This window comes from Apostichopus japonicus, chromosome 18 (genome assembly GCF_037975245.1).
Source record: "Apostichopus japonicus isolate 1M-3 chromosome 18, ASM3797524v1, whole genome shotgun sequence".
NCBI lineage: Eukaryota > Metazoa > Echinodermata > Holothuroidea > Aspidochirotida > Stichopodidae > Apostichopus > Apostichopus japonicus.
In genome coordinates this window covers 3,048,187-3,073,123 of record NC_092578.1, presented here as the reverse complement: position 1 = coordinate 3,073,123, position 24,937 = coordinate 3,048,187, and the positions used below count along the sequence as shown (strand labels likewise).

General features: G+C 36.6%; 1 protein-coding gene across 1 annotated transcript in view; it reads right to left on the bottom strand.

The window, feature by feature from the left end:
* The window catches only part of LOC139958766 (uncharacterized), an 89,684-nt gene that overhangs the window by 47,561 nt on the left and 17,186 nt on the right, over positions 1–24,937 (bottom strand). The window contains 8 exon segments of the mRNA XM_071956096.1: positions 2,615–2,727; positions 3,464–3,699; positions 3,701–6,038; positions 6,381–6,603; positions 7,962–8,041; positions 16,142–16,376; positions 17,045–17,188; positions 18,379–18,483. Coding sequence (XP_071812197.1) covers positions 2,615–2,727; positions 3,464–3,699; positions 3,701–6,038; positions 6,381–6,603; positions 7,962–8,041; positions 16,142–16,376; positions 17,045–17,188; positions 18,379–18,483 — 3,474 coding nt within the window.

The window sequence follows — 24,937 nt, the reverse complement described above, 5'->3', positions numbered from 1 at the left end:
TGTCTTGAGAGAAAAGATTTAAATCTATAGAACATTTTACGGATGAGATCAAAGAGGAATTTAAGCACACCGGTCAATGGAGAGATACTACAACAAGTATAGAATATTACACGAAAGTCCGAAACAGAAAATAAACTGAAAATGAACTTTGTAGGTACTGTAAGTGATGGTATAGATTGCAGAAAAAAGGATGATATAGAGTGTACTGCACTGCTCATGTGTAAACTATTGGGCTTTAAATGTGTAGAGAGCCCCCTGCCACCCCCACCCTGCTATAAGGTCTCTTAGAACTGGATGTGACAACCATGTAATACACCAATACTAAAGATTTAACATAATAAACAGAATACAAAACATTGTTGCTGTGTCCTACATATATTCCCAATGATTTTCTATCCACAAAGTAGCAATGACAGAAATTTTCAACAACCACCAGATCCAAGGAATATTATTATAATGATAATATCATCAATGACCTTAGCTTTACCATGGGTGGGGGGGCACGGTTGTTTTGACTTGTCTTCACAGAGTAGATAAGTCAGACCCCCTTCCACTTGATGGATCCCAACTTTTCTGTGGACCCTCTGCAGCTCCTATTGTCACACCATGCAGAAGGGATAACTATCATTTTATTAACAGCCAATGAGATTTCAGAAAGGACAGATCAGCTGGTCTACCTTGCATACAAGAATCGGTGCGATGGGGGTAAGTGACATGTTCACAGGTAAAGTGATGAAAATTTTACCAAATAAATACACTGTTCACAAGACAACCACATTACAGCAATCCTACTGAACAATGAACCGAATGGAGTATGCACAAGCAACCGCTTTAAACTTAAGCATCCTGGATGTTTTCTTGTTGTGATGGTAACACTGGACGGAGATGTCCAATCGTCCAGACATCTGTTTTTAAAAGCCGTTCTTAAATGGTACTGTACAACAGCATTTATACCTGACTTCCTGCATGGGACATGTGCCAAACTTACAAGGCATACTTCCTGATTCCTGGGTCTGTGTTGACACAACTGTAATATCTAATATCAGGGTTTAATACCACCGACAGAAACCTTTAGGCAATAATGCTAAAGTAGTTTTACGGGTTGAATTTGATTACTTTTTAAAATGCTATTTCATACTAAAAATCCGATCACAATTTAGGCCAATACTTTGGGCTGGTTAAGTTTTTCGTTTGTTATGATAACACAAATAGTGGCATATTTCTGAATTTTTTTTCTCACTTTGACTTGTTACATGCACGTGATATTACTCATACAGAAAGGTATCTTGGACTACGAAATGTTGATGATCTCAATTGATTTAATTCGTTCCTTCCTAGCTAGAAAGAGATCATTTGATGAAAGAGTGTAGGATGGGTGTTCGAGCAATTGAAATCTTGTATTGAGTAATATACTAGCAATATACTATAATATACTAGCAATATACTAGCAATGTATTAATGAAAAGTGATGACTGAACTCAAAGACTTGCTTTCAAATAGAACATTGCATTGGGTTATATACTGTTGTATTATTTTGAGGAAGCCATTGAAATATTTTAATATGACTGAATTCCCCCGCAGTATATCATTGTAATTACAACAGTTTGGTTAATCTTAACAAGTTTTAATATCAAAATAAAACAAAACTGTTAGCAATCTGCTTATCCAGTAAAGAGCCTGTGTATTAAAGACAATGTGTAAAAGTAAGAGGGGCCTGACGTTTCGATCCTAGCAGGATCTTCTTCAGAGGCTGAATGTATGAGTTATATGAAGTTATTATATCATATAATCCAATACAGAAAATTTTGAGTCTTACGTATATTCGCAAACCTACCAGGTTTGTACATCATATCATTGCTCTTGGTGAAATTTTGGTGCAATTTTGGTGAATAACAGATTTACCGGATGTTTTCTGAGATCTCATCTTTCTTATATTAGTCTAGACTGCTACCACCAGGTTGTGCAAGATTTAACACCCAAAATACAACTGTCAGGATGTCAATTATGCCTGATTCCAACTTTACAAATAGGGTTCTGAAGGTATTGTTGTATCACAACAGGCACATATGAATAACCAAATGGGTGAGGACCCCTGTGAGGGCTTGACTGGTTTGAGAATCTACCAACCACCACACTACCATGTCTCCACTGAATATACAGTACTGTATGCACTCGACCTGAGGTAACCTGCAAAAGTAGGTAAGGTCTTAGCACTGCACCCCCAGGGTCATTGCCTCACTTCATCTTTTTCTTCCCGATCCCTAATTTCTGGAGGTTTAAAACTACAATTCCAGTGTGATTATCATTCAATGAATATGCAACAACCAATGCATCAACTAATGCATTAAACATTACTCAAGTCTGTACGTAAAATGCAGTACACACTAGATAGATAATTTTGACACAAGACAGAGTCTGCTGACCATAAATGTATGGAGTAGAAATCAGATTAAGAAATCAAATCTGTTAATAACTTTTGGTGGATAAAATTGTTCGTCTGCTAAATAGCACAAAGTTTTTACACTTGAAGCGTCCGAAGTTTTTCTGTTCATAATATGGACAAATTTCCCCCAAAATGGGTAAGTTTAGTCAAAATATGGGTAAATTTCCGTACCTGGTTGATTTCGTCCAACAACTTCTGCAAGACTTGTTGATGCTGATCTTCATTCTTTTGCAACTCTTTCTGCCATTTTTCATCTCGTTCCCTCAAAATTGCATCGAATGCACCTTTCAAAGAAAAATGACAAAAACAATATTATAACTTTATTATAACAAGCAGTTTTCATATAACCTCGACTCGGATGAGAGGGACACTTTGTCTTGGAAGTAGTGTTTACTCACTCTGGCATTGAATATAATTAAAACATATAAAAGATCTTTGCAATTACAAACCTTGACATCATTTCTTTCTGTTAGTCAAATTTCATATAGAGGGTGCTCCTTATCATCTTTCATTTTACAAGTCACAGGAAAACTTTTTGCCCAGTCAGTACAAAGCTACTAACTTTGGCATACACACTAACAAATGTTGCTGAAAAAATGTTACATTAACAGAAGATGCAAAGGATTTGAAATCCTTCAAAACTTTCATCTTCCAGGTATTCCATAAGTTTATCCCACAAAGAAGGAGGAGGGTACAGATAGGAAGAAACATTTCTGTGGTGTGTATCTCAAACTTTGCAAATATGTATCAACATGACATTTGTGAAGACTTTCTGATACATTTGTCTCAGTAATTCCCATATCATACATTATCCGTTTCGTTAAGTGATTTGCCACAGATTATCCCTCATTGCCTCAGATAATTGACAGCATCACATGGTTAGGTCGTTGGGTGGTACCCTACAGGTCAACTCTTTCTATTAGAGAGTGTTGTTTCATATGGATGGTAACCCTTACACCCCCCCCCAAACCCTCTCCATTCCATTTAAATAAGTTCAATCGTGCATATCATTACAGTTACCTTTCTCTCCATCCGAGCTGGCCAGATTCTCCTGCATCATTCTATCCTTCTCCTCCTGGATCTTCTGCAGCTCTTGTCTTAGTTCGTCTTCGAGTTTATCCTTCTCTCTATCCAGATCATCCACTTGTTTCTGATGCTCCTCTAGTACTTGTTCCATCTTGCGTTGGTGCTCCAGTTTCATCAAGTCGGTCACTTCTTTCAGCTGGTCATTCAACTCCTCCACTTGTCTCATCTTCAAGCTGAGCCTGTATGTCCGCAACCTCTTGCTGATGGGCTTCCTCCAATTCGGACTTTGCTGTCGCCAATTCTCCATCTAAATCTGACCTGACCCTCTTCAATTGCTCATCGAATGTTTCCTTCATCTGTTCAATTTCCTCCAGGTGTCCCTTCTGCATTTCTCCCTTTGAAGATTTCTCTGCCTCCAGACCAGCCTCCAATATTTTAAGCTTCTCCCCTGCCTCTTTCTCCACCTCTAGTTTTGTAGCTTCTCTCATCTCCTCCAACTGTTTCTGGTGTTCCAACTCCAGCTGGTCGGTAACCTCCTTGAACTTTTCCATGTGGATTGTCGTTAGCTCATCCTTCAGCCTGACTTTCTCTTGTTCGTGATTCTCTCTTAATTGTTGCAAGATAGCATCCGCGTCGTCGAATCGTTTCAGCTCCTCTCCGAGTTCTTTGTCCATCTTGGCTTTTTCTTGCTTCCACCTTCCATCGTACTCTGATTTTAGTGAGTTCAGCTCTTTCTCTTGCCTTTTTGACATCTCCTCTAACTCCTTTTGATGTGTCGTGTTTAGATCTGCAATCTCTTGCTCTTTCGCTTCTTGCAGCCTCTCTTCTAGTGCTTCCAATTCTTTGTTTTTATCTTCTCCGTGTTGCCAGACGAGTTGCTTCTTCGTGTTCTCCACGTCCATCTCGTGTTGAACTCTGACCTCTTCCATGGCTCGTTCCTGATCTTCGGCAAACCTCTCGATCATCTGTTCGTGTTCACTGACAAACTTGGTCTGCATTTCTTCCAGGTCTTTAGCAGACTGCAGCTGCGTCATTCTGGTCAGTGTCTCTAATTCTTCGTTCATCGTCGTCTTAATCATTTCGAGTTGTCCGTCGTACTGTTGCACGAGGTTCTCTCTCATCATTTGCACTTCTGGTGCTTCACCACTTTGGACATCTTCCTGAAGCTTCTGAAACTTAGCCTGCTCTTCTTCCAGTTGTTTCTGAAGCTTTACAATCTCCCCAGAGTATTTTTCCTGAAAGGTCTGAGTTTGATTCTGTGCTTCCTCGGCATTTCGGCTATCTATAACTTCACTTAGCTTCTGAGTTCTCGCTTCGGTCTCGGCCAGTTCATGCTTTAATATTGCGATCAGATCGTTCTTCTTAAAAAGTTCTTCTCTCTGTGTCTCTGACTCTTCTGCAAAGCTGATCGATGTGTCTGCAAGAACTTGAGCTACTTCCGAGCTCACGCTATCCTTCAGATTACTCTCCACAGTTGCCTTCTCTTTGGCAAATTCCTTGTGCAACCTCTCGAGTTCATTGGCATGTCTCTCCGCCATCTCTGACTGCCTATCCTTTTCCTCGTTGATTTTCTCCATCAACTCTGTCTTGTACTTCTCCTCAATCTCTGCCTTCATCTCCTCCACTTCCTCCGAGAGTCTCTTATCATAATCATGTTTTGCGTTCTCTCGTTCTTCTTCGAGTTGTTTTGCGACCTCGCCCATGTGTTCCATTCTTAGACGGGCGACCTCTTTGGCATGATGGTCGTCCAACTCTTTTCTGAGGTTATCCAGTGCCTCCAGATGGTTCATTTCTTCAATCTGCTTCTCATGTTCATGTTTTCTCCTCATGGCCTCTTTCTCCCTCTCCAAGTCCTGCTCATGTTTTATCTCGTAATCCAGCTTGATCCGAGCCGTTTCGGCTTTGTGGTCATTTTCCAACTCGTTTCTCAAATTTTCCAATCCTTTCTGGTAATCCTTCTCCATGTCTCCTCTGAGATGCTGTCTGAATTCTGCTTCCATGTCCTTGTTCTTAACAGGTGATCTGGGTGGAGAGCTATCCGTGTCCGAGATGTGAGTCAAAGTCATCAACGAGTGAGAAAAGTCCGGCATCTTCGCGGCTTTGAGCTCGGGCTCCTCCAATGAGGAACCCAGAGATGTGTTACCTGCCTTTACGTTCTCCATCTCCTTGGACCATTTCTCTTCCGTGTCCGCAAGTTCTTGTTCAAAGTATGACCTCAGTTTACCCAGCTCTTCCGAGTGCTCCAGCTGTAGTTTACTCCGCTGGTTGGTCAGCTCCTTCTGAAGTTCATCCACTTCCTGTTGAAGCTGCCGTATCAATCCTGCTGCGTCTGCGTCGTCCCCGCCGAACTTTGCGGCCACCGATTCTTTCTCGTCCACGTATTTCTGCTGCAGGTCTTCAAAAGCATCTCTGAGTCCCTCCAGTTCTTGCTTCAGGCTCTGTTCGGTCTGCGACCTTGTTTTATCCAGGTCTTCTCTGGCCTTAGCTAATTGATCATAGTCAGCTTGCATGGCTGCTCGGACCTTGGCTAATTCCTCCATGTGTACTGACTCCAGTTTGGTCTTCATTTCTGAGAAGAGAAAAAAAAATGAAAAAGTCTTCCGAGATGACGTAAATGACACAGTTACGATTATCAAACGGCCCTAGAGTGAATCAATTATAATTTAACTTACATCCAAATTTCTAATTAAATACTTCAATTCTGAAATTCATTACTCTTATATAGATCTCTGATCAATCTCTGATGTATGACATCACAGATTTCTGTGCAATGCACCATCTTCCATAAAATATGATCTAATTTCAAAATATCTCAAAAGGAACAAGCTCTGAATGACATATTTTTAAAATCTCATACTTTTGATATCCTATAAGTACTGACTCAAAATTACAATATTTTCTAATAATCTACCTTCGGCCTGGGCAACAACCCTTTCTCTTTCGTTAATTAATGCTTCAGTGTCTAACTGATGGTCTTCTTCCCACTGCTTCTTCAAGTGTTCAATGTCGCCCTCTATATTTTGCTTAACGCTGCCTCTTTCTATCTCCAACTCTTCAAGGTGCTTGTCCTCCATTTTGGATCTCAGCACTTCAAGATATTCCAAGGTCGCCTGATCCCACTGTTGCGTTAAATCCTGCCGGCAGCAAAAAGTAAGATGAAGAAATCAAAATCGATGAGATCATGCACTGGTGCTATCATTACTCTACTGTACAGTAACACCTCCAATAGAAGTACTGCTCAGATGTAATTCAGGGATGAGACTGAGCCGGGGAAAAAAAATCTGAAATTTATCGATCGCTGTCCTGGGGGAGGGGTGTAAGGGGAGGGGGTATCCCCCTCCCCTTTAGAATTTTTTTGTCAGGTAAGGAGGGCTTAGATGCAAAATGGTGGACTCTAGATGGAATCTATCACATCACGTAACTCGCCAAAAAAGTGTGGAATTTCTGCTTGTATAATTTATCCATTAGCTATTTTGAACCAAAAAAAAAGGCTTTTTTGCTTGCTTTGTGCTACTTGATTCCACCACTGGTCAAATTCGGTGTTCCTTCCCTTCACATTCCAGCATGTTCGGCAAAAAAAAAAAAATTAAATAAAAAAAATTAAATAAAAAAAATTAAATAAAAAAATAAATAAAAAATAATAAAAAACGCGAATTACGAGAAAAAACGCGAAAATCAAAAAAAGAAAAATCGGAAATCCGCGTTTCCGCGGAAGAGTCTCATGCCTGGTAATTAAAACTGATGAACAAGGAGGTTGGGATATTAATTCCACACAGATATTGAGAACATGCCTAATATTTGTTACATCCCTGCACAGAATTAACAGATAATTCTACATATATCCAAGAATATCGATGTATAAAACGGATTTTAATAAAAAATAATGATAAAAAACCTTAACCTGGAGTGAAAGACCAATGACCTGTGGATAGAGTCAATCTTTTCCCCAAATATGACACCAAAATTTCATATATGATAAATAATATGAAGCATATCTTGGTTTTTCTTTCAGACTGACTTTTTTTACCAAATAAACACAGATTGTTATCACCATACTATCCATAAGTGATGCCAATATGTCATATTTACTTGTACTTGTAACTTGTACTTGTAACTCGTACTTGTAACTTGTACTTGTAACTTACAAGTCTGTAACTTGTACTGTAACTTGTAACTGATATGTGTGATGCCCAATTTAGGGGCATAACCTGTCTGATGTAGCCGCAAACGTTGTTTGGGTGCCACAGGATACATGTGAGGTCTTAGAAAAAACCCAAAACGTAACTCGTACCAGGGCTGATAGGTAAAGACCCTGATAGTGGCAACTGACATACTGTTAGTTACACAAAATATTGTCTCCCCTCACCCAAAGATTCCAGCTCGATAGAATGAAAAAAAATACCACAAGATGATGGTGCATGACACCCAAGCATCCTAGCCACAGTTTTTCTTTTGTCTGGTCATTTCAACCATTTACAATAGATGTATTTACCTGTATCACCTGTTGGTGCTCATCATTTAACTGTTCCTGTAGTCGTCCAATCAACTCTTCAGAAGAGAGGTTTGTCAAATCTGGAAGGAAAAAAAACAAATTTGCCATGAGAAAATCTACAATCATACATATAAAAAAAATATATATATAAATAACAGTAATATTCAAACATTGAATAAGAAAGCCTTGCAATCTCTAAATACTGCAAATAGCTATCAAAGTTTGATGTTAAGGTCTGACAAGGAAATCTAAAGATAGAAAATTTGTCCCCCCAAAAAAACCCAGATCTAAACACTTTGGGTGGTCGAATTTCTTGTTGGGAGTGGACCGGCGCAGTACTCTTGATATGGTAGAGCAAAAGTGTGTAATTGGTGAGGACTCTAAGCAGACAGCTACTGTACGTGAGAAAGTGGAGTACATAAATAACAGTCAGAAAATCAAAAGAATTTAGTAATTAAAAAAACTTTCAAATGACTGTAGAAAGCGTCTTATCAATCTTTATTAGACCTGCATTAATCAGAAAACGGTATTAATCTGAAAACCCATGAGAATATGGTGATTCGAGTGGCAAAAATGTTTTAAAAATCAGATTTAAACGAGTTTGAAAGAGCCAGTATATGACAAGAGTTCAATACCCTATCGACGGACATGTCCTGGCATACACTGCATCCGTAGTAAACATCCAAGAATGAACAAAATTGACATTCACATCGACTAATCATGAAAAGAAACACCAAACTTTAAAGACATAATGCCCCTGATGGACACTCATGTTTAAAAATAATCATACAGTATTAACCAGCTTATGCAATCCCAGACTTTCATCAGCAGAGCGCTGGTCATTTAGAGACAACCCTCCAAGGCCAAGGGTTGAAAGTTTCTCGGTCTATGCCCAAATAAAGCACTGCAAACCTAATCAAGCAGAAACCACATTAATTCCTTAATAGAGTGCCTTTCAAAATAGCACTCTGCACAGCCTTCACGTTTTCAGTTTTATACATGCAAGCACAGAAGTTCATGGTTAAATAATCGTATAGATGGATTTGTTGGGCTTTATAAGTGTTCAGCTCATGATGCAAGATGGGTTTTAAGATGATCAGTCTTAATTTTCTAGATTACAGTCAATGACGCAAAGGAGAGATTCGTAGAATCCGTAGGTCGATCAACTTGGCGAGGTGAAAGCAGAAAAAAAAACATTCTCGAAAGGAACAGGAGAGTGAGGAGACTGACTTTACAATTTCCTGGCAGCATTATCTTATAATATCAGGCCCCTTTTTTGTATCCTTTACATTAAAGTAAGAGCCTTTAAGATACAATGGCTTTGAAATTAGAAACATTGTGACACAATAGATATATGGTGGGCAACTGATAAAATTTCATAAAGTAAAAAAATTATACGAAACTATGATAGTGGGAAATGACATCGAAACTCATCAATCCTAACATTTTCATGTTCTCATCCAGTTAATATTCCATGAATACTGCAGGAATAAATAAGCTACTGTAAATAAGTCATTAAGATATCCAACAAACGGGAAACAAAGCGCCCTCTTTATGCTCATCATGTAGGGAAAGAAACTGCTTTTCAGCGATGTCTGGTTACAAGTATGTACAGTAAGAATCCACCACCGTGAGCTATACAATCATGAAAACAGAAAGGGTGCCACTTGTTTCTCTCGAGATCACGCACTTGTTCCCTAGATGTTGTCTTAATTTATAGATATTTATTATAAACAGTGCTGCAATTACAAAAACACATCAATCAGTGACCAATCGATAATTTCTCTTTGTTGAACATTTCCTTGTTCTCTTTCTGTTAACTTCATGGTTCAAGTACTGTACATTGCTTAAAGAATTAAACTACTGTATGTCAGCACAAAATCTGATATAACTTCACAATTTCTAATCACAAGCAAATTTCCTTAGGGATGAAAAGCTTCTCTTTTCTCTCTTTTATTCCTTTTTTTTTGTGGATATAGTAAGCTGATCTCTTTTTCATTTCTCTTTATTCAATACAGGCTATTACAGCAATTGAAATATTTTGATCAAAATCAAATCTGACAATGTAACCAGGGGTAACAACCAGTTGTACTTTTGGCACATGAATGGTGGGCATGGGGCATTTATCACCCTGGAAACAGAGATGAATACTAAAAGATGGTAACTTACTTCATGAAGTGTTTTCACTAATTCAGACAAAGTTTGCATTGTTTTATGAATTATTTTGTTGGATACAAACTGTAATTTAATAATTAGTTTCTCAAACAAATCAATCATGAGTTTTAGCAATTTGTACTTTGGACTGTAATCCAAATTTGGTCGATGATGTCCAAACAATTTTGACAGCATTTATGACCAGAAACTATATTATATCTCCTAGGACTTAGCAGATGAATTGAAAAGAAAATTAAGGCTTCACAACACTTAATTACTGTAAATTAAAAATTAATAAGAAAGAAGCAAGGGCAGGGAAAGGAGATATTTATTCAATTTAGTCACATAGCATCTGGTACCCTCCCGCTGATAATTTGCATAATGAGATAAACATTATATGGTTATGCTGGAAGGAACACTCCATAGTGCACCTTGTCTGATGCCTCCCCCCACCCCTGCCACCCCCCTGCCCACCCCATAGTTACACTTCAATCACTCAATACTGTGCTGCTGTATATACAAATGCTAATGGTTCTTGGGTTAGTTAAAACATTCTGAAGAAATTTAGAAATGCTTCATTCTTTTAATATTTTAGTATACAAACAGGACTCATTGTATGATTCCTCCATACAAAACACACACATCTACTGGGCCTTGAAATACATTGACCGTATTATAAGTGCAGTAAAAAGCACACTCTGCAACATTAACTACGGTTTCTCTATTTAAGTAAATTTGAAATTCCATCTGCAATTTTTTGTCAAGTTTACACAGTGTAAACAAAACAGCCTTGCAGTCTGCAAAAGTTTCAGTCATTACTTTACTGTATGTGCAACTGTATTTGCACGCATGCATGCATGAGTTTCAAATCAAATTTAATTAAAATTTGGATGGCATTATAAAGAATCTGTTGAAACTGCATATCAGCTGAAATATACATTTTTTATTGTTAATCTGCACAACTGAATTCTACAGAAGCCATCTCACACCGTCTTCGGAAACCTTGGCGAGATACGTTCACCTTCTTAGCAATTTTTAAGGCATATAATTGCATGAATAAAAAATGTGCGTGTGCTTAATTTCTTTCAAGATCTGTATTGATTTGTGTTTTTTCTCTCCAGAGATTTGGCTACAAGTGCCAAACTATTTATATCATAAAACAGCAGAAGCTACATAGCTAACATGCTGTACTAGTTAGACCTTCGATTTGAATATATTGCAGAAGATGCTGCAAGGATAGAAACTTTCTTAAAATATCAGAAAATTGGTTAGATATCTTTGTTGCAGCGCTTATTGTGGCACATACTGAACTGATAAAAAAAACTAGGACTATTCGTAGAATAATATTAGAGCTTTAAAAAAGAAAACATTACTGAACAGTGGGTAAAATTAAATTTTCTTCTTGATGATAATCATGAACAAATAAAAAAAAAAGTTAAGAAAATTTTAAGAAAATTGATAAGTGACTAACTTTCATTTCTTTTTTTAACATATAAAATTACCAAAATTGCAAACTACAATTTTCATGTTAGAAGCTCTTATAACATGTGTGTAGTACTGCTGTTTTAAGAGCATGTGTTGCTCAATATATCGACCTTGGGTGAGCACTTAACATGGACACAAGTATTTCATATCGAATAAACTGACCCAGTATTGTTAATTCCGGTTAATGCTTCCAGCGTAGCTGTATAAGAAAATAGGAATTTGGACGAGTAATCTAATTTTATAACAAATTTTGTTACTTATAGTCGAAAGATTTACGTAACTGTAAGGTAAAACTCACGACAACTGAGATGACTACTGTACTGTAAGTAAACACATTTCAGAATTTAAAATATTAGTCATGATGTAGGTCTTAACCAGTCATCTATAGACAATATTATCTTCCCTAATTTACCTATGAAAATATAGTACATTATCAGTGCACTTTTCGGTATCAATTGTTGTGCCATGCAGAATTAACTGAGCACTACGTAAATTTCAGTGACCAAATGACAATTATATATAATTCTATGCATGATGGTTCAAATTATTAAGTATAGTTAAGTGGTCAGTTGGCAGAGTGCACCCTAGTACTGTCCTATTATTATATAAACATTGTGAGGAAATGGAAGAATAAATGAAATGAAATGCTGTTCACAGCACTACAGTAAATCCCTGGGGTTACTCTCCTAGTCAAATCAAACAGTTGTTGTACCATGACAAGGTAAACCTCTATGGTTGTACTGAACAGAGAAGAGCTGTGTGTTATACCTATGTGTAACACACTTTTAAACTTGTAAAAGTTGTAAGTGATCAAGTATCTAAGCAACGGGAAGCTGTGTAGGTAACTGATCTGCACTGTGGAATTGAAACTATAACTGAGCCCTGACAACAAGGTGACTGACTTCCTGTATAGATACAGTACCTGCATACATGTGCATACTATGGACTATGTGTGTGTTGTACATAAACAGTATGTGTTTTAATAGCTGCAGAAGAGCTGGTATATATACTGTATGTATAATACTGTGTTTTCACAAAGGGACCATTGCAATTTTGTGCACAACGTACAGGTCTACATGTGGTTTACAGGATGTACAGCATGTACACACTAAGGTATAGATACAGTATGTTGTCAATACGGTATACAGTATAGTATAAAAAGAGAAAATAATACTTCAAATACTGCATCAAAATTTCTGGTGCAGCAAGTTTTATCTTAAAAACGTAACATTTAAAGTAGGCCTACTAGCAATGTTAACTCTATAGAATAATGGAAGTTAAGTCTGTTACCTACTAAGTTTTAAATTTAGTTTGGTAATTAAAAGACAAGTTTTTAAGTTTAAGAACAAAACTTAATATATCTTGGTAGGTACAGTACAATTCAAATGCATGCAATAATAATCTTTACTGCATCTTCTAAAAGATAACCATGTCACAAGGCCTTTGTCTTTTCAAAGAGAAACAATTAGCAGCTGCAGAAAGAACCAACTGTTAATTAATTGTACTGAAATTTGGAGACAAATTGTATTGTTCAAATATATATACACTGCAAAGATCATCTGAGATATATAGTAGGCTGTATTCTCTCATGTGCAGCTATGAATTTCACGAGATGTAATTATTCAATATATTCATAAAAAATTTTTATTAAATGATCTGAAATATACCTAAGCATTTGCAGCAGTTTTAGAGTAGCCTACAACTACTACTTAGCACTTTCTGACATTGTTGACTAAATTTCAAAGATTACAGATTCTGTTGAGTGCAAGAGTACCAGCCAGCTCAGACGAAATGATCCAAAATAAATTAATTGTGATGACCAGTTATGTCATTGTTTGCAACTATGGACAGTTTCCACTTACAGCTTTATTTGAGAGAGCTGCGAGTTTCATTTGATGCCATCAATGACCAATTGCAAATTACAGTTGGTTAGTATACAGTATATGACAGTACTACATATGTAGTACCGATATATACCACACAGTATGCATTGTACACTGTATATTGCACAGAATCTAAACTTTGGTCTATAAACTCAATCATAAAAAAAATGCAATTTGTTTATAACTGGGGGTGGGGAGAGGGAGAGATGTCTCTCACCTTAAGCTCCCTGCTAACCTACCACAGTATAATCAGAATCACAAGGTCTACATAAAAGTGTATAAGGTACATTTAACTTTTATACCTACAGTACAGTATACAACACTGCCTATATGCTCCAATGTAAAGAATACACCAGAATCAGTCTGAACTAGTAATTCTATAGTTTGAGCATCCTTCATTTGTTTCAGTTAATTACCTTTAAGATATAAATTGGAATATTTTACTGTAACATCAAAGGCAAAAATATTACAACCACCTGCATACATGTAACACTATACATACTGTATAATATCTAGGCTAACTATGCTACAGTCACTGTACAACTCCTTACACCAAAAAAAACCTAAATAACCTTTACAAGTTACAGTACAAAAAAAGAATGAAAGAAGCATTCACCAATGAGCTAATCCAATACATGGCCTCAAATCCAATCGAAGCAGATCTATAGAAATCCAGGCTGATGCCGCACAAATTTCAAACCATAACTGAATCTCCAGGCTGTAAGTAGTAGTAGCCACACAGCGTACAGTCAGTATATTTGAACTGAGGCTATCTGTTCAATGTAAACAACTCCAGCATGTCAGTGTACAGCTTCCTTCATAAGCAACGGTGGCATGTGGGCCAAAGTCCTTTAATAATAATACACACACACATACAGATACATACAGCCACAGTGCTATATATAGCAATCAATACCGACATGAAATATCACCCCCAAAGCACAATCAGATACTACAAGAATTGCAGTGAATTCTATATGTTACTGACAGATCATCACAGCAGCTATTGTGCTAGTCTAAACCATTCAGATATACTCAGAGAGCTTATAATTGAATGGCAGACTGTGTGTGGTAGTACAAAAGTCTCATCATTGATTCCTTGGCTTATGAATAAACATGTTGTGTACATTGTCATGGTAATATGGCTTTGCTCATTGACAGTTTCCACACACTGTGTGTAGCAATATTATTATTGATGCTTTTAAGAGCATTTTATGAACAGTGAGGTTCAGTATTAATATATATAAGTATATGTATATAGTTAGTCAAATTTACAACTCTCTATGTATAGTGGTTATGTGTATAACCTGCAGATTTACTGCAACAATGCAAAGAGCACTAGAACATATTTTAATACAAAATGAAAGCTTTTACTGAAGCTTTCTTGCATGATGTTAGCAACAGTTGTTTTATAAATTTGAATTAAAAATAAAACAAAACTGTGAGCAAACTGCTTATCAAACTAAAGGGCCTATGTAAGAGAATGTATGTTTCATAAATTTCACAGAAATGTCATCATTTATTTATTTGAAGCTTGAATTTTAAATTAAGATTTTACTTGAAAGGCTTTATTTATAGGGCAATGCAATTCCAAAGACCTGTCAAACATGCTCTCCTCTCTTGTCTTATCCACTTACGAACTATACATATTTAGCTAATTAATACACAAAACAAAACATTGTTCAACCAAAATATTATAGAGAAAAATGGGGGGGGGTGGGACAGAGAAAAATAATGTAACACCAAAAATACAATACAGTTTGCCCCAAAATTTGACCATGCTTAAGACTGCTAGCTCAAAAAACAATTTTCTTGGAGATTCTAATAGTTTCCCACCACTCGAATTTATTCATAGGTGATGAGGAAACTTCAAAATTAGATATTAAGTGTCTCAGGGAGTTAAAATTCCCAGCAGAAGGCAGCAAGACAAGAATTAAGTTTGACCATGCTGGATCCCTTACATATCATTTTAACATATTTTGGGGTAAATCAAAGCATGAGTGGTCAGATTAATAGCATGTTGTAGGTATTAAAGCTTCTTGTTTTTTCTTTAACCGAAGGTTATATTTGTGCAATGAGAAACAACATGAACATGGAAATATATCTCATTGGTCTACAAGAACTATACTGTAGTTTACATTGAAATAACACCCACATTTCCATGACCCTACGAACCTCATAATATTTTTCATAATACTAAATGATGTCCATAATTCTATAAAAGGCAAAACAAAAACAAAAACAAGGTACTGAGAGAAAATGCATGACTGTGGGAACAAGAAATAAAGTTGGATGTGGGGGAAGGGAGGTGGGGGGTGGGGTCTTCTATGGGTCACTATGGAGAAGGAGGGAGAAGATTAAGGGAGGACATAGTATGATTCCAGGAGACTTCAAAGGGAGTTTCGCCTCTTGCAAACATAATCTCCGTGGTGAAAACCATTTTTTCTCCAGTTACATACATATATTCATCTTGTCTCCCTTTGTCTAACTTCCTGATTGTCCTTCTGCCCACCCCAACCTCGCCCCTCCCCGGACACAACCTGCATTTCCCTGATTTTCCTCCCGTTCTGTAGCAGTGCAAGGTGATATACCAATTCTACGGACAACCCCGAGCAATAAACTACAAAGCAAAATGAAGAGGAAGATTGATAAACTTACCATTTGTATCCTTGATCATACTCTGATATTGTTCCTCTTTCTCCATCACTGACTCTTCATAATCTTTCCTCATCTGCTCCATCTCACCCTCCTGTCTCTGGTGAAGCTCCTCTAGCTGCTCCACCAATGCTTGAGACTTCTCGTGTTCACTCCTCGCCAGCTGCTCATCGAGTTGACTGCTGTAGACCGCCTCAGCCGTAGCCTTCAGTGAATTTAACTCTTCTCTGTGTTGGTTCTACAGGTTGACATATATCAATATCAGAACATTATAAAAGAACCAAGCGATAGCCATATCTAATAGATGGGGTAAGCCAGACAGCTGCCATTTTTTTTGGAGGGGGAGGGGGGTTAAACATTGTAAATTCTGACACAAATCCAAACTCATTGAATCTACATTAGAGTATTGGAATCACATGTTTTAAACTAATGTTTAATGTTTTAAACTTTGCACAACTGAAATATTTTTAAGACCACCCTTTGTATTAGCAGAGTAAGAAAATCCAGCCTTGTATTTTACAATTTGATGAAAATGTCAGAATTGATTGGTCAACGCTTTTCCCTGCTGTGCAATTTCATGACGTAGAATATTGATGACTGCATTCGTTATTCAATGTCAGTTATCCAATTAAGGGTAGTTTGCCTATCTGCTGAGTTTAATACATGTAGGTACAGAAAAAATTATTCTAAAAATTGCAACATAGTCTGGAATTATATAGGGTATGTGCTGCCTACATGATACATCTAATGACAGTTTGAATCCAGGGATGAAATCTAATAAACAATGTAATGTAAATTCTCATACTTGTAAGTTAGATACAATTTTCAGTAAATTCTAATTATTTTTGTATTTTTTTTTCTTAAATGTAAAATTGATATTGAGTTGTATTTAGGACAAAGTTTTACCTCCAATTCTGATTTGACATTTTCCTTTTCCTGTTCATTGGTTTCATCTTTCTCCTTCATAATCTCATCTAGAATCTTCTGGTTGCCCTCATCTAAACTCTGTTTCAGAATCTGAAGCTTATCCATATCTGCTCCTGACGAAGCCTGACCAACGTAAGAAAGAACACAGATTGCAAACTCGACAGATTTTCCACTTTTAACAAATAGCTTCATATATTCAATGGGTACACCCAATTGGGTGACCCTTCCCATCAGTGGCGGAACGTCCATACAGTCAGAGGGGGCGGATGCCCCCCCCCCCGGCGGACTCAAATGGACTGCTGGCGCCCTTTTCAGCTTTTTACCACTTTTTACTTATTCGCAAATATTGACCTTTTTATTGCGTTCTCAAATACCTATTGACATTTGTCACATTTTGTTGGTGTAATTTTCTGACAAAATGGCGATGACACCTATTTATTCTTCGTTTATCTGCAAATTAGCAAGGCCCGGGAAAGGGTCATTTCCGGCGATCTAGGGAGTATCTTTACTCAAAGAAATTCTGTATGCTCCACGCCAACCTGTGGTGGCGCTCCGCTTAGATAGTGTCAAAAGCGCCCCTACAGACCATTCTCGCCCTTCCTGACCAATACCGCTAGCTCCACCACTGCTTCCCTGATAGTTTGTTGCTTCTCACTCCCCTCCCATTTCCCCACATTGTTTTGTACAGGAATGAACACAAGAGATGTTTGAATGTCCCAGTCAATTTCCTCCAGGGTGATAAATAAAAAAAATAGTTTAAGAATTTTGACCAAAAGGTGACCATATTTTGAAAATCTGGCATATTTTGGGGCCAACACAGCATACTGTACCTTTAAAGTTTCAACAACAAAAATCCAAAAAACTAAGATAAACCTTGACAATCATCTCACTAAAAAATCAGAATACAACTGACTTGTTATCTGGTACAGTACATCAAATGCAATTAATATTCAGCGATACATCACTCTCTCCTCCGTGTGAGCATTTCGTAAAATTTACAGCTTTGACTTGTACATGCCTACGCCGCTAGAGAGAATCCCGACGCAAAGTTTACTGAAGAAATTAGCACGGGTACAAGAATACACCAGATACTTACATATTTGCACTGAAAATTTACAAACATACGTGAATGAATTTAAAACACCACTTATCACAAGGATAACACCATAAACAAGCTATGACAGCAGGACATTATACAGAGTCAAAGAGGCTATGAGCGATGATGTATCCGTCGGACTTTGAATACTGTAGATGTCACCATGCGAGGATAAAATTTTAAATTAAAAAAAAAAAAATGAAAAATACTAGCCTACCTCCTGATCTGTCGTCGGTCCATTTTCGACTCTTTCTTTTTGTTGTTCGAGTTCTTCCTGCAGTTTTTCGTTCTTGGCTTTCAATTCGGCTACCACCTCGTTGAGCTGAATGAGAAAGAGATATAAAAAATGGAAACTAAAATCTGATGTAGTTCGTAAAATGGGTACGAAACAAAAGGAACAAATATTAATAAATTTTTATGTAAGATATTTATGATGAAGCTTGAAATAGCAAAGACATTTTAAGTGGAGCAGCAATTGAAAAGGGTGTCTGTGGTCTTTGAAAATGTTTTGTCTAAAACACACCAGTTTGGCAATCTTAACATAACATTTATATTTAAAACTCCTCAAATTTAGTAGAGTTAGAACCTGCCACATCACCGCCTCCCCCCACCCCCCTCTCCAATGCTCTTCCACCTGCCACAATCAGCCCTGTCAAGGAAGATGCCACCAAATATCAACTTGGTAAACTGTACTGTATATTGCTATTTTATACACTTGGAATCGTTTGTTCATCCTTTTGACAATGACATTTTCTCAGAGGCTGAAATTTTTTCCTTTATTATTTAGCATTTTAGGCATTTTAGGTGAAAAAAAACTAACAAAGCAAAATAAGCACCGGATTATCCACATCCCTGATCACACAATATTCATTGGACATGTTCTTCTTTGTGAAGATATTCTCTTTACAATATTAAAAGAGCCAAACCACGATAATAAAGTCAATAAAGTCAAAATCATTGAATATGCATGAGCAGTAGTTGACATATGAAAAGATCATAATATAGAGGGGAAAATATATATGAAATGTATGCACCTTACCAAGTGCACTTAATGTAAAGGAGAAAATGAATGAAGATATGTTTTTCAAAATTGAGGTAAAAACAAAAGGAAAGTGAAAGGTACTGTAGCATATTAAATGCATATATTTATTGTCATGTCATAAACAGTGTTTGATCTGAAACAAAGTTAAATTTACCAATAAAAATGAAAGAAGGAACTGCACACATGTCTGTCATGCACTTAAATGGAATAAAAGGTACTAATGACTCTTACAGAGACCTTTTACAGGATTGATGTTACAAAGTTTTTTTTGTTTCTTTAAAAAGTACACAACATTCAAATGGAGGACACATCAATGACATTTTGCGATGCGATAGTTGGACAACTTATTGTCCCTGCAGACTCGCAGAGGAGACTTGTAAGATGTCATGGGCTGCTAACCATGAATAACGTTTCAAAGCTTTGGCAAATCATTCAAGTTACATGTTTCACACAATCATTTATTAGAATACTATTTATATGTACAATTACAAAACAATTAATATGAAGCTGGTAAATAGGATTACATTAAAATGTTATGAAATTGTACTAGCTTACACTTGTGGTACATTTACATAAATTGATGTACATGAAAATAGTACAGTATACTCTTGAACAGTACCGGTAGAATGTTTCAGCAGATAATGTTTGGTTTTGCTGAAAAATCAAGTCTTTTATTAGAAATGCCGGACATACATGTGACCGGACAAGAGGTCATGTCGGATGGATGACATTATGCCCTATCCGGCCTCATGAAGGATGCCTGTACAGCTAAGCTAGTAACATTATCAAGCATACTTTTTATTCCTAACGGGAACTTTACTTTACTGTCGCTGTATTTACGTTCAAACAGGAGCAAAAAAATGGTACAATTTACATTTGTTTTGTTTTGTATTTAGGACCCGCTTCATATATTAGATCCAGAAGGGAGAACTCTGGGCTCCAAATTCAACATCTCTATTGTAAGGGCAACCTATTGTATTGGATATGTATGGCTTATATGGAGTGCATGAATTTCTGAATAAATAAAATTTAGAGATTGAGCACTAAAAGATTTGAATTTAACTTTCCCAGGAAATATAAGTCAGTAAAACGATTGATATCGTCAATGGCTATGTGGATTTGTTTCCAATGTTTACTTTTTGCTGTAAACAGGCCCTAAGTGAACCACTACAGGAGCACAGGATTGGGATTTGAAATGGTGTGGCAATATAGAATATGCCACTGAGTATTTTACTGTGGGGGAGGGGGGGGGGGATATTCTACACTAGTGGAAGCTCATACCACGACTTTGGACTGGTTCACGTTCCGGAACAAGAATTGGTTTACTATAGTATTTATTGATCAAGTCTGTCAACAAGTCAATCAGGCACATTTTATAATTTCCTCTCTAAAGCAGAAATATTGTCTAAAATCATGAATCGATCTTCAGTATTAATATCAAAGGAATATTCCAATGTGAAAAATTACCGACGAGAAAAAAATATTCTGCATTGTTACAGTACTATGTAGTTGAAACCCAGATCTCACTTTCAAATTCCAAACTCTTGATTTAGTTGTTTGGATATAAACTATTTTCATCAGATAAATCTTTCGATATTTCAGGAAATGGATGCTGGTACTATAGTATACTGTAGGTCAGCTGTGATGTCATTTTAATGACTGACATTATTCAAAAGCTTTTCATTCCTATTCTAATATTATTGACGATCTGTCCTTCAATTTTGATAACATGAACATTTTCTTATGTGCTAATGTTCTCTTTGAACATTCAGAATTATAATATATATTATTACACATAATATCATGAATGTTATATTCCCCACTGCATGGATCAAAGATTTGTATATGAAAGCTTTTTCAGCGTAATTGCCATGACGACGACATCACTGCACTCCCCTGTCATCAGATGCATTCATAAAATTTCACTAATAATCCATGAGACAAAATGCTAGAAAAGTCATTTTTGAACTCCTGCAAAAGAAAGCCGAATAATTTCTCCGAATTTTGTTTAAACCGTGGACTTTGGTCACGAGAATATCCCTGGTAACCAGCTACCCTGCAGCTTTTATTGGTATAACATTACACACGTTTGCCGAGCAGGTTTATAGTCTTTAGAAAAGATTTTTTGGGAATTGACGTAAACCATCTCCATGACTATCTTAATGGCCCATCGAGATCAGAACTGTGATTAATAATTTGTAAACCAGTTCGCAGGTTGATGATTGTCGTGATGACACTAAACGTACGGATATCGGATAATGTCATCAAAATTAATCAACATTTGACTGACTTTGTTGAGGAGACTTCATAAAGTTGAGATGTGCTACTGGTATATATTAATTGTGTGTAATGTTGAATCTTTGAGGAAGAAACTAGATTATCGTGTGCCAACATAAGTGATGAATCATTCCTTACGAAAACAATATAATTGTCTTGAATATTATATTGGGATTTTCACGGTGAACTTTCAAACATTGCCTGAAGAGGAAAACTCAAAAGTGCTTGGTTGAACAAATGAAGTTCTGCACAACCAGTCAATTTAGGGAAGGGGAGGGAAGAGGAGGATAGGGTTTGGGTAGGGAAATTCCCCCCACCCCTCTTGTCCACTTTTATTTGAGAAAATGTGACAGAATTTGAAAATATGTTGTTCACTTTATCCATCTAACAGTAAGAGGAAAAGTGACATCAGCACCATGGAATAGGAGTTAGGAGACAGTTAGGGGGGGGGGGGATGGATTGAGCAAAGTCAATGCATAAAATTATTACATGATACATGTGTATATTTTGTATCTGACAATATATGAATGCAATTGGTTTTTAGTGGATCTTTTAGGTGAGTGCTTTGACTGGATTCTCTCCCCCGTTTTCCAAAAATATGTTACAGAGACTAAGAACGTTATTTAATTTAGTGACCTTTCGTCGCTTTCTTTTAGGATTTACTGGATTTACATTATACAGTAGAAGCTTATTAGGATGATCAGCAAAGCTTAATGGCACTCAACCACCAAACGGTCCCTAGCTTGTTTTGTATTGCATGGAGGATATTGCACTTAGTGGTGTCAACTTCACCACATGCTCAAACTTTAATGGTGGTTGCATAAATGGGGGTACAGTGCTCACCACATGAATGACACAGCAAATTGGTATATTAAAACATGTTGCATGCTAATATAAATGTGAGGTTGGTGCTACTGTAATAGAAAAGCCATGCAAAAAGTGAAGGAAATACATTAACATCCTATATACCTCCCCGCCCCCCCCCCCACACCTTCCCCCATACATCAATGTTTATTACAGTATCTTTTACTCAAAATTCTCCAAGAATTACCCAGAATTCTCAGAGAACAGCAGCAGTTTTTATGTCATAAAGAGTCATAAAGAAATAGCAAAATATGACAAAATAACTTTCAAAATATTTATTCACATTTCAGTTTCCTTTGCAGGAATGGACAAATGGCAGCACTTTTGTTGATAATGGCAGTGTGTTCCACAAATGCTCTGCTTTTTAAATATACAGTTTTTTAATAGAATTAAATTACTTCCATTTAATATGAAGAATAAATCAACTTTCTTTTGTAATACCCATTGTATTTCCTCAAATGCAAGTCATGTACTGTTAAGTACATAAATGCATGGAAATGTTAAATCACTGGCAGTCACGATCTACTCTCAAAAAATGATTTTTTTTTTCTTAAATTCATTACTATAATCCTCACACAATACAGTATTAATAAGGGATGAAAAATGTCCAAATGTTGAGAAAATATTGGTATGACTTTGCCCTACCCCCACACGCTCCCCATTACTGTACTTGAACGTAGTTTTCAACCTTTGTATGTTTAAACGTTTTCTTCAAAACTCAGATAAATATTGCAACTGTGGTATCGTGTGAAACATTTAAGAAACCATCCTTTTCCCCTAAATTGTCACTTTATATGAATCGATTGTACAGTACAAACACACATCAGGCTGACATGTGTACTATAGGCTTTGTTAAGTACAAGCAGTTTTTCGTTAGTTATTTATTTTATAAATTACACAAAAGTATACATGGTACAGCACCGTGTACAGTATGCAAGTTACATTTTCTTGTCTTTTTCATTTTTCTTCTTTTGTTTTTTCATTAACTGTTAGCCACTGTTCACCCAGTTTGCAAATCATGTATTTTCAAGAAAAACCTAAGCGTGTCACTTCAGGAAGCTGAATGTTTCCAATCTCAGTTTCATTACAGGCACAATTTCAGTTTCTGTCACAGTCAGTTGTTACAAACACAATATATATCGAAATAATCCTTTCTCAAAGCAGTTACAGTGCGAAATCAATGATGACTTTACAGATAAGGGCAGTTCTGTTTCTGAAAACCTGGCCCTGCTGGTGTTGTAAACTAGTTTGTGTATTATTCCTGAAAATGATTTGCATACAGTGTATCCATGGACATTTCAATGCTGATTGGCCTCTGGGAATGGAAAACTGAGATTTGGAACATTTCAGCCCCCTCGTGCAGGAGAAGGAAGGAAAATATTATAACCGCATGAATACTGTATGTGGGCATAGCATCTGTTAGGGTATAAGTACAGAACTTGTAAATAGAACCATACAAATAGAACTGTATGAAGGCTCTATTTTGCAAGGGTGAAAATATTTATAGGTCAACATTAGTGGCTCCAAATTTTACGATGCTAACAGTTTCTACAAGTCTTTTCAAATGTACTTTCCTATGAGCTCGCATGCTCCAAGTTACTACTTTTTTTCCTCCCATGCAGCCACTAAAGATTATTAAACTTGAAATGAAGATTATTAAAATTGAAACATCGCTGGGGAATCTGACATTTAGAGTGGGCAAATTCATGTTGACATTTGAAAATGGGTGACCAATACCGGACTTTCTAGCAAATTTGGGCACAATACAGACGATCTTGCATGGAATCTTGGATTAAATTACCAATATCCTTACAGCTGGTGCAATGGTGCAAATAACAAAGCAAAGGAAGCTTAAAACTTCAAATAAAAAAAATAAAAAAAATTGATGATTTACTAAAACAACGCTGTCTGGAATGTAAATGAGGTATTAACAGCTAGTTCTTTTTATAAGGCACACCAACAATTCAAAAGTGATTTGGAAGACAAATTAAAAAAATAATAATAATAATTTTTAGGAGAAAAAAATATTATAAATTTACACAAACAGTCCATGCAGGAAGGCATTCATCGAAATAAACTGAAACAGACTGCTTAACTTAGAAATAGTTTTTGCCCTAAATATGGGCAAAACCATGGAAGCCTTTTGGTGTTAACAGCAGATTACCAAGGCAACTACACTCTGTACAAACTCCACAATCTGGGCTACATATTTAAAATATTACATTTGTCTAATAATTGAAGCAGAAAATGCAGTATGCTGAGATGATAATGCCATACCTGTACAATAATTCTAAAACACCTATCTTCCTTCCTTGTTCCTACCCTCCTCCTTCACACCTTACCCCAGTCCCCAGGTAATATTTTCCTTCAAAGTCCAGGTGAACCAGACTCAATCATCTTCATATTCCTTCCACTTGAAAAACTCAGAAAAAAACCTGTTTCATTTTCTACATGTATACCAAACCTTAAAAGCCACACCAGTGTTATTTCATTTTTTTTATTTTTTTTATTTTTTAAATTTATACTTTTTGAAGTCCTTCTCAACTTGCATCATGACAGAATCATGGAACCCTGATGGACCTCCAAACCCAAC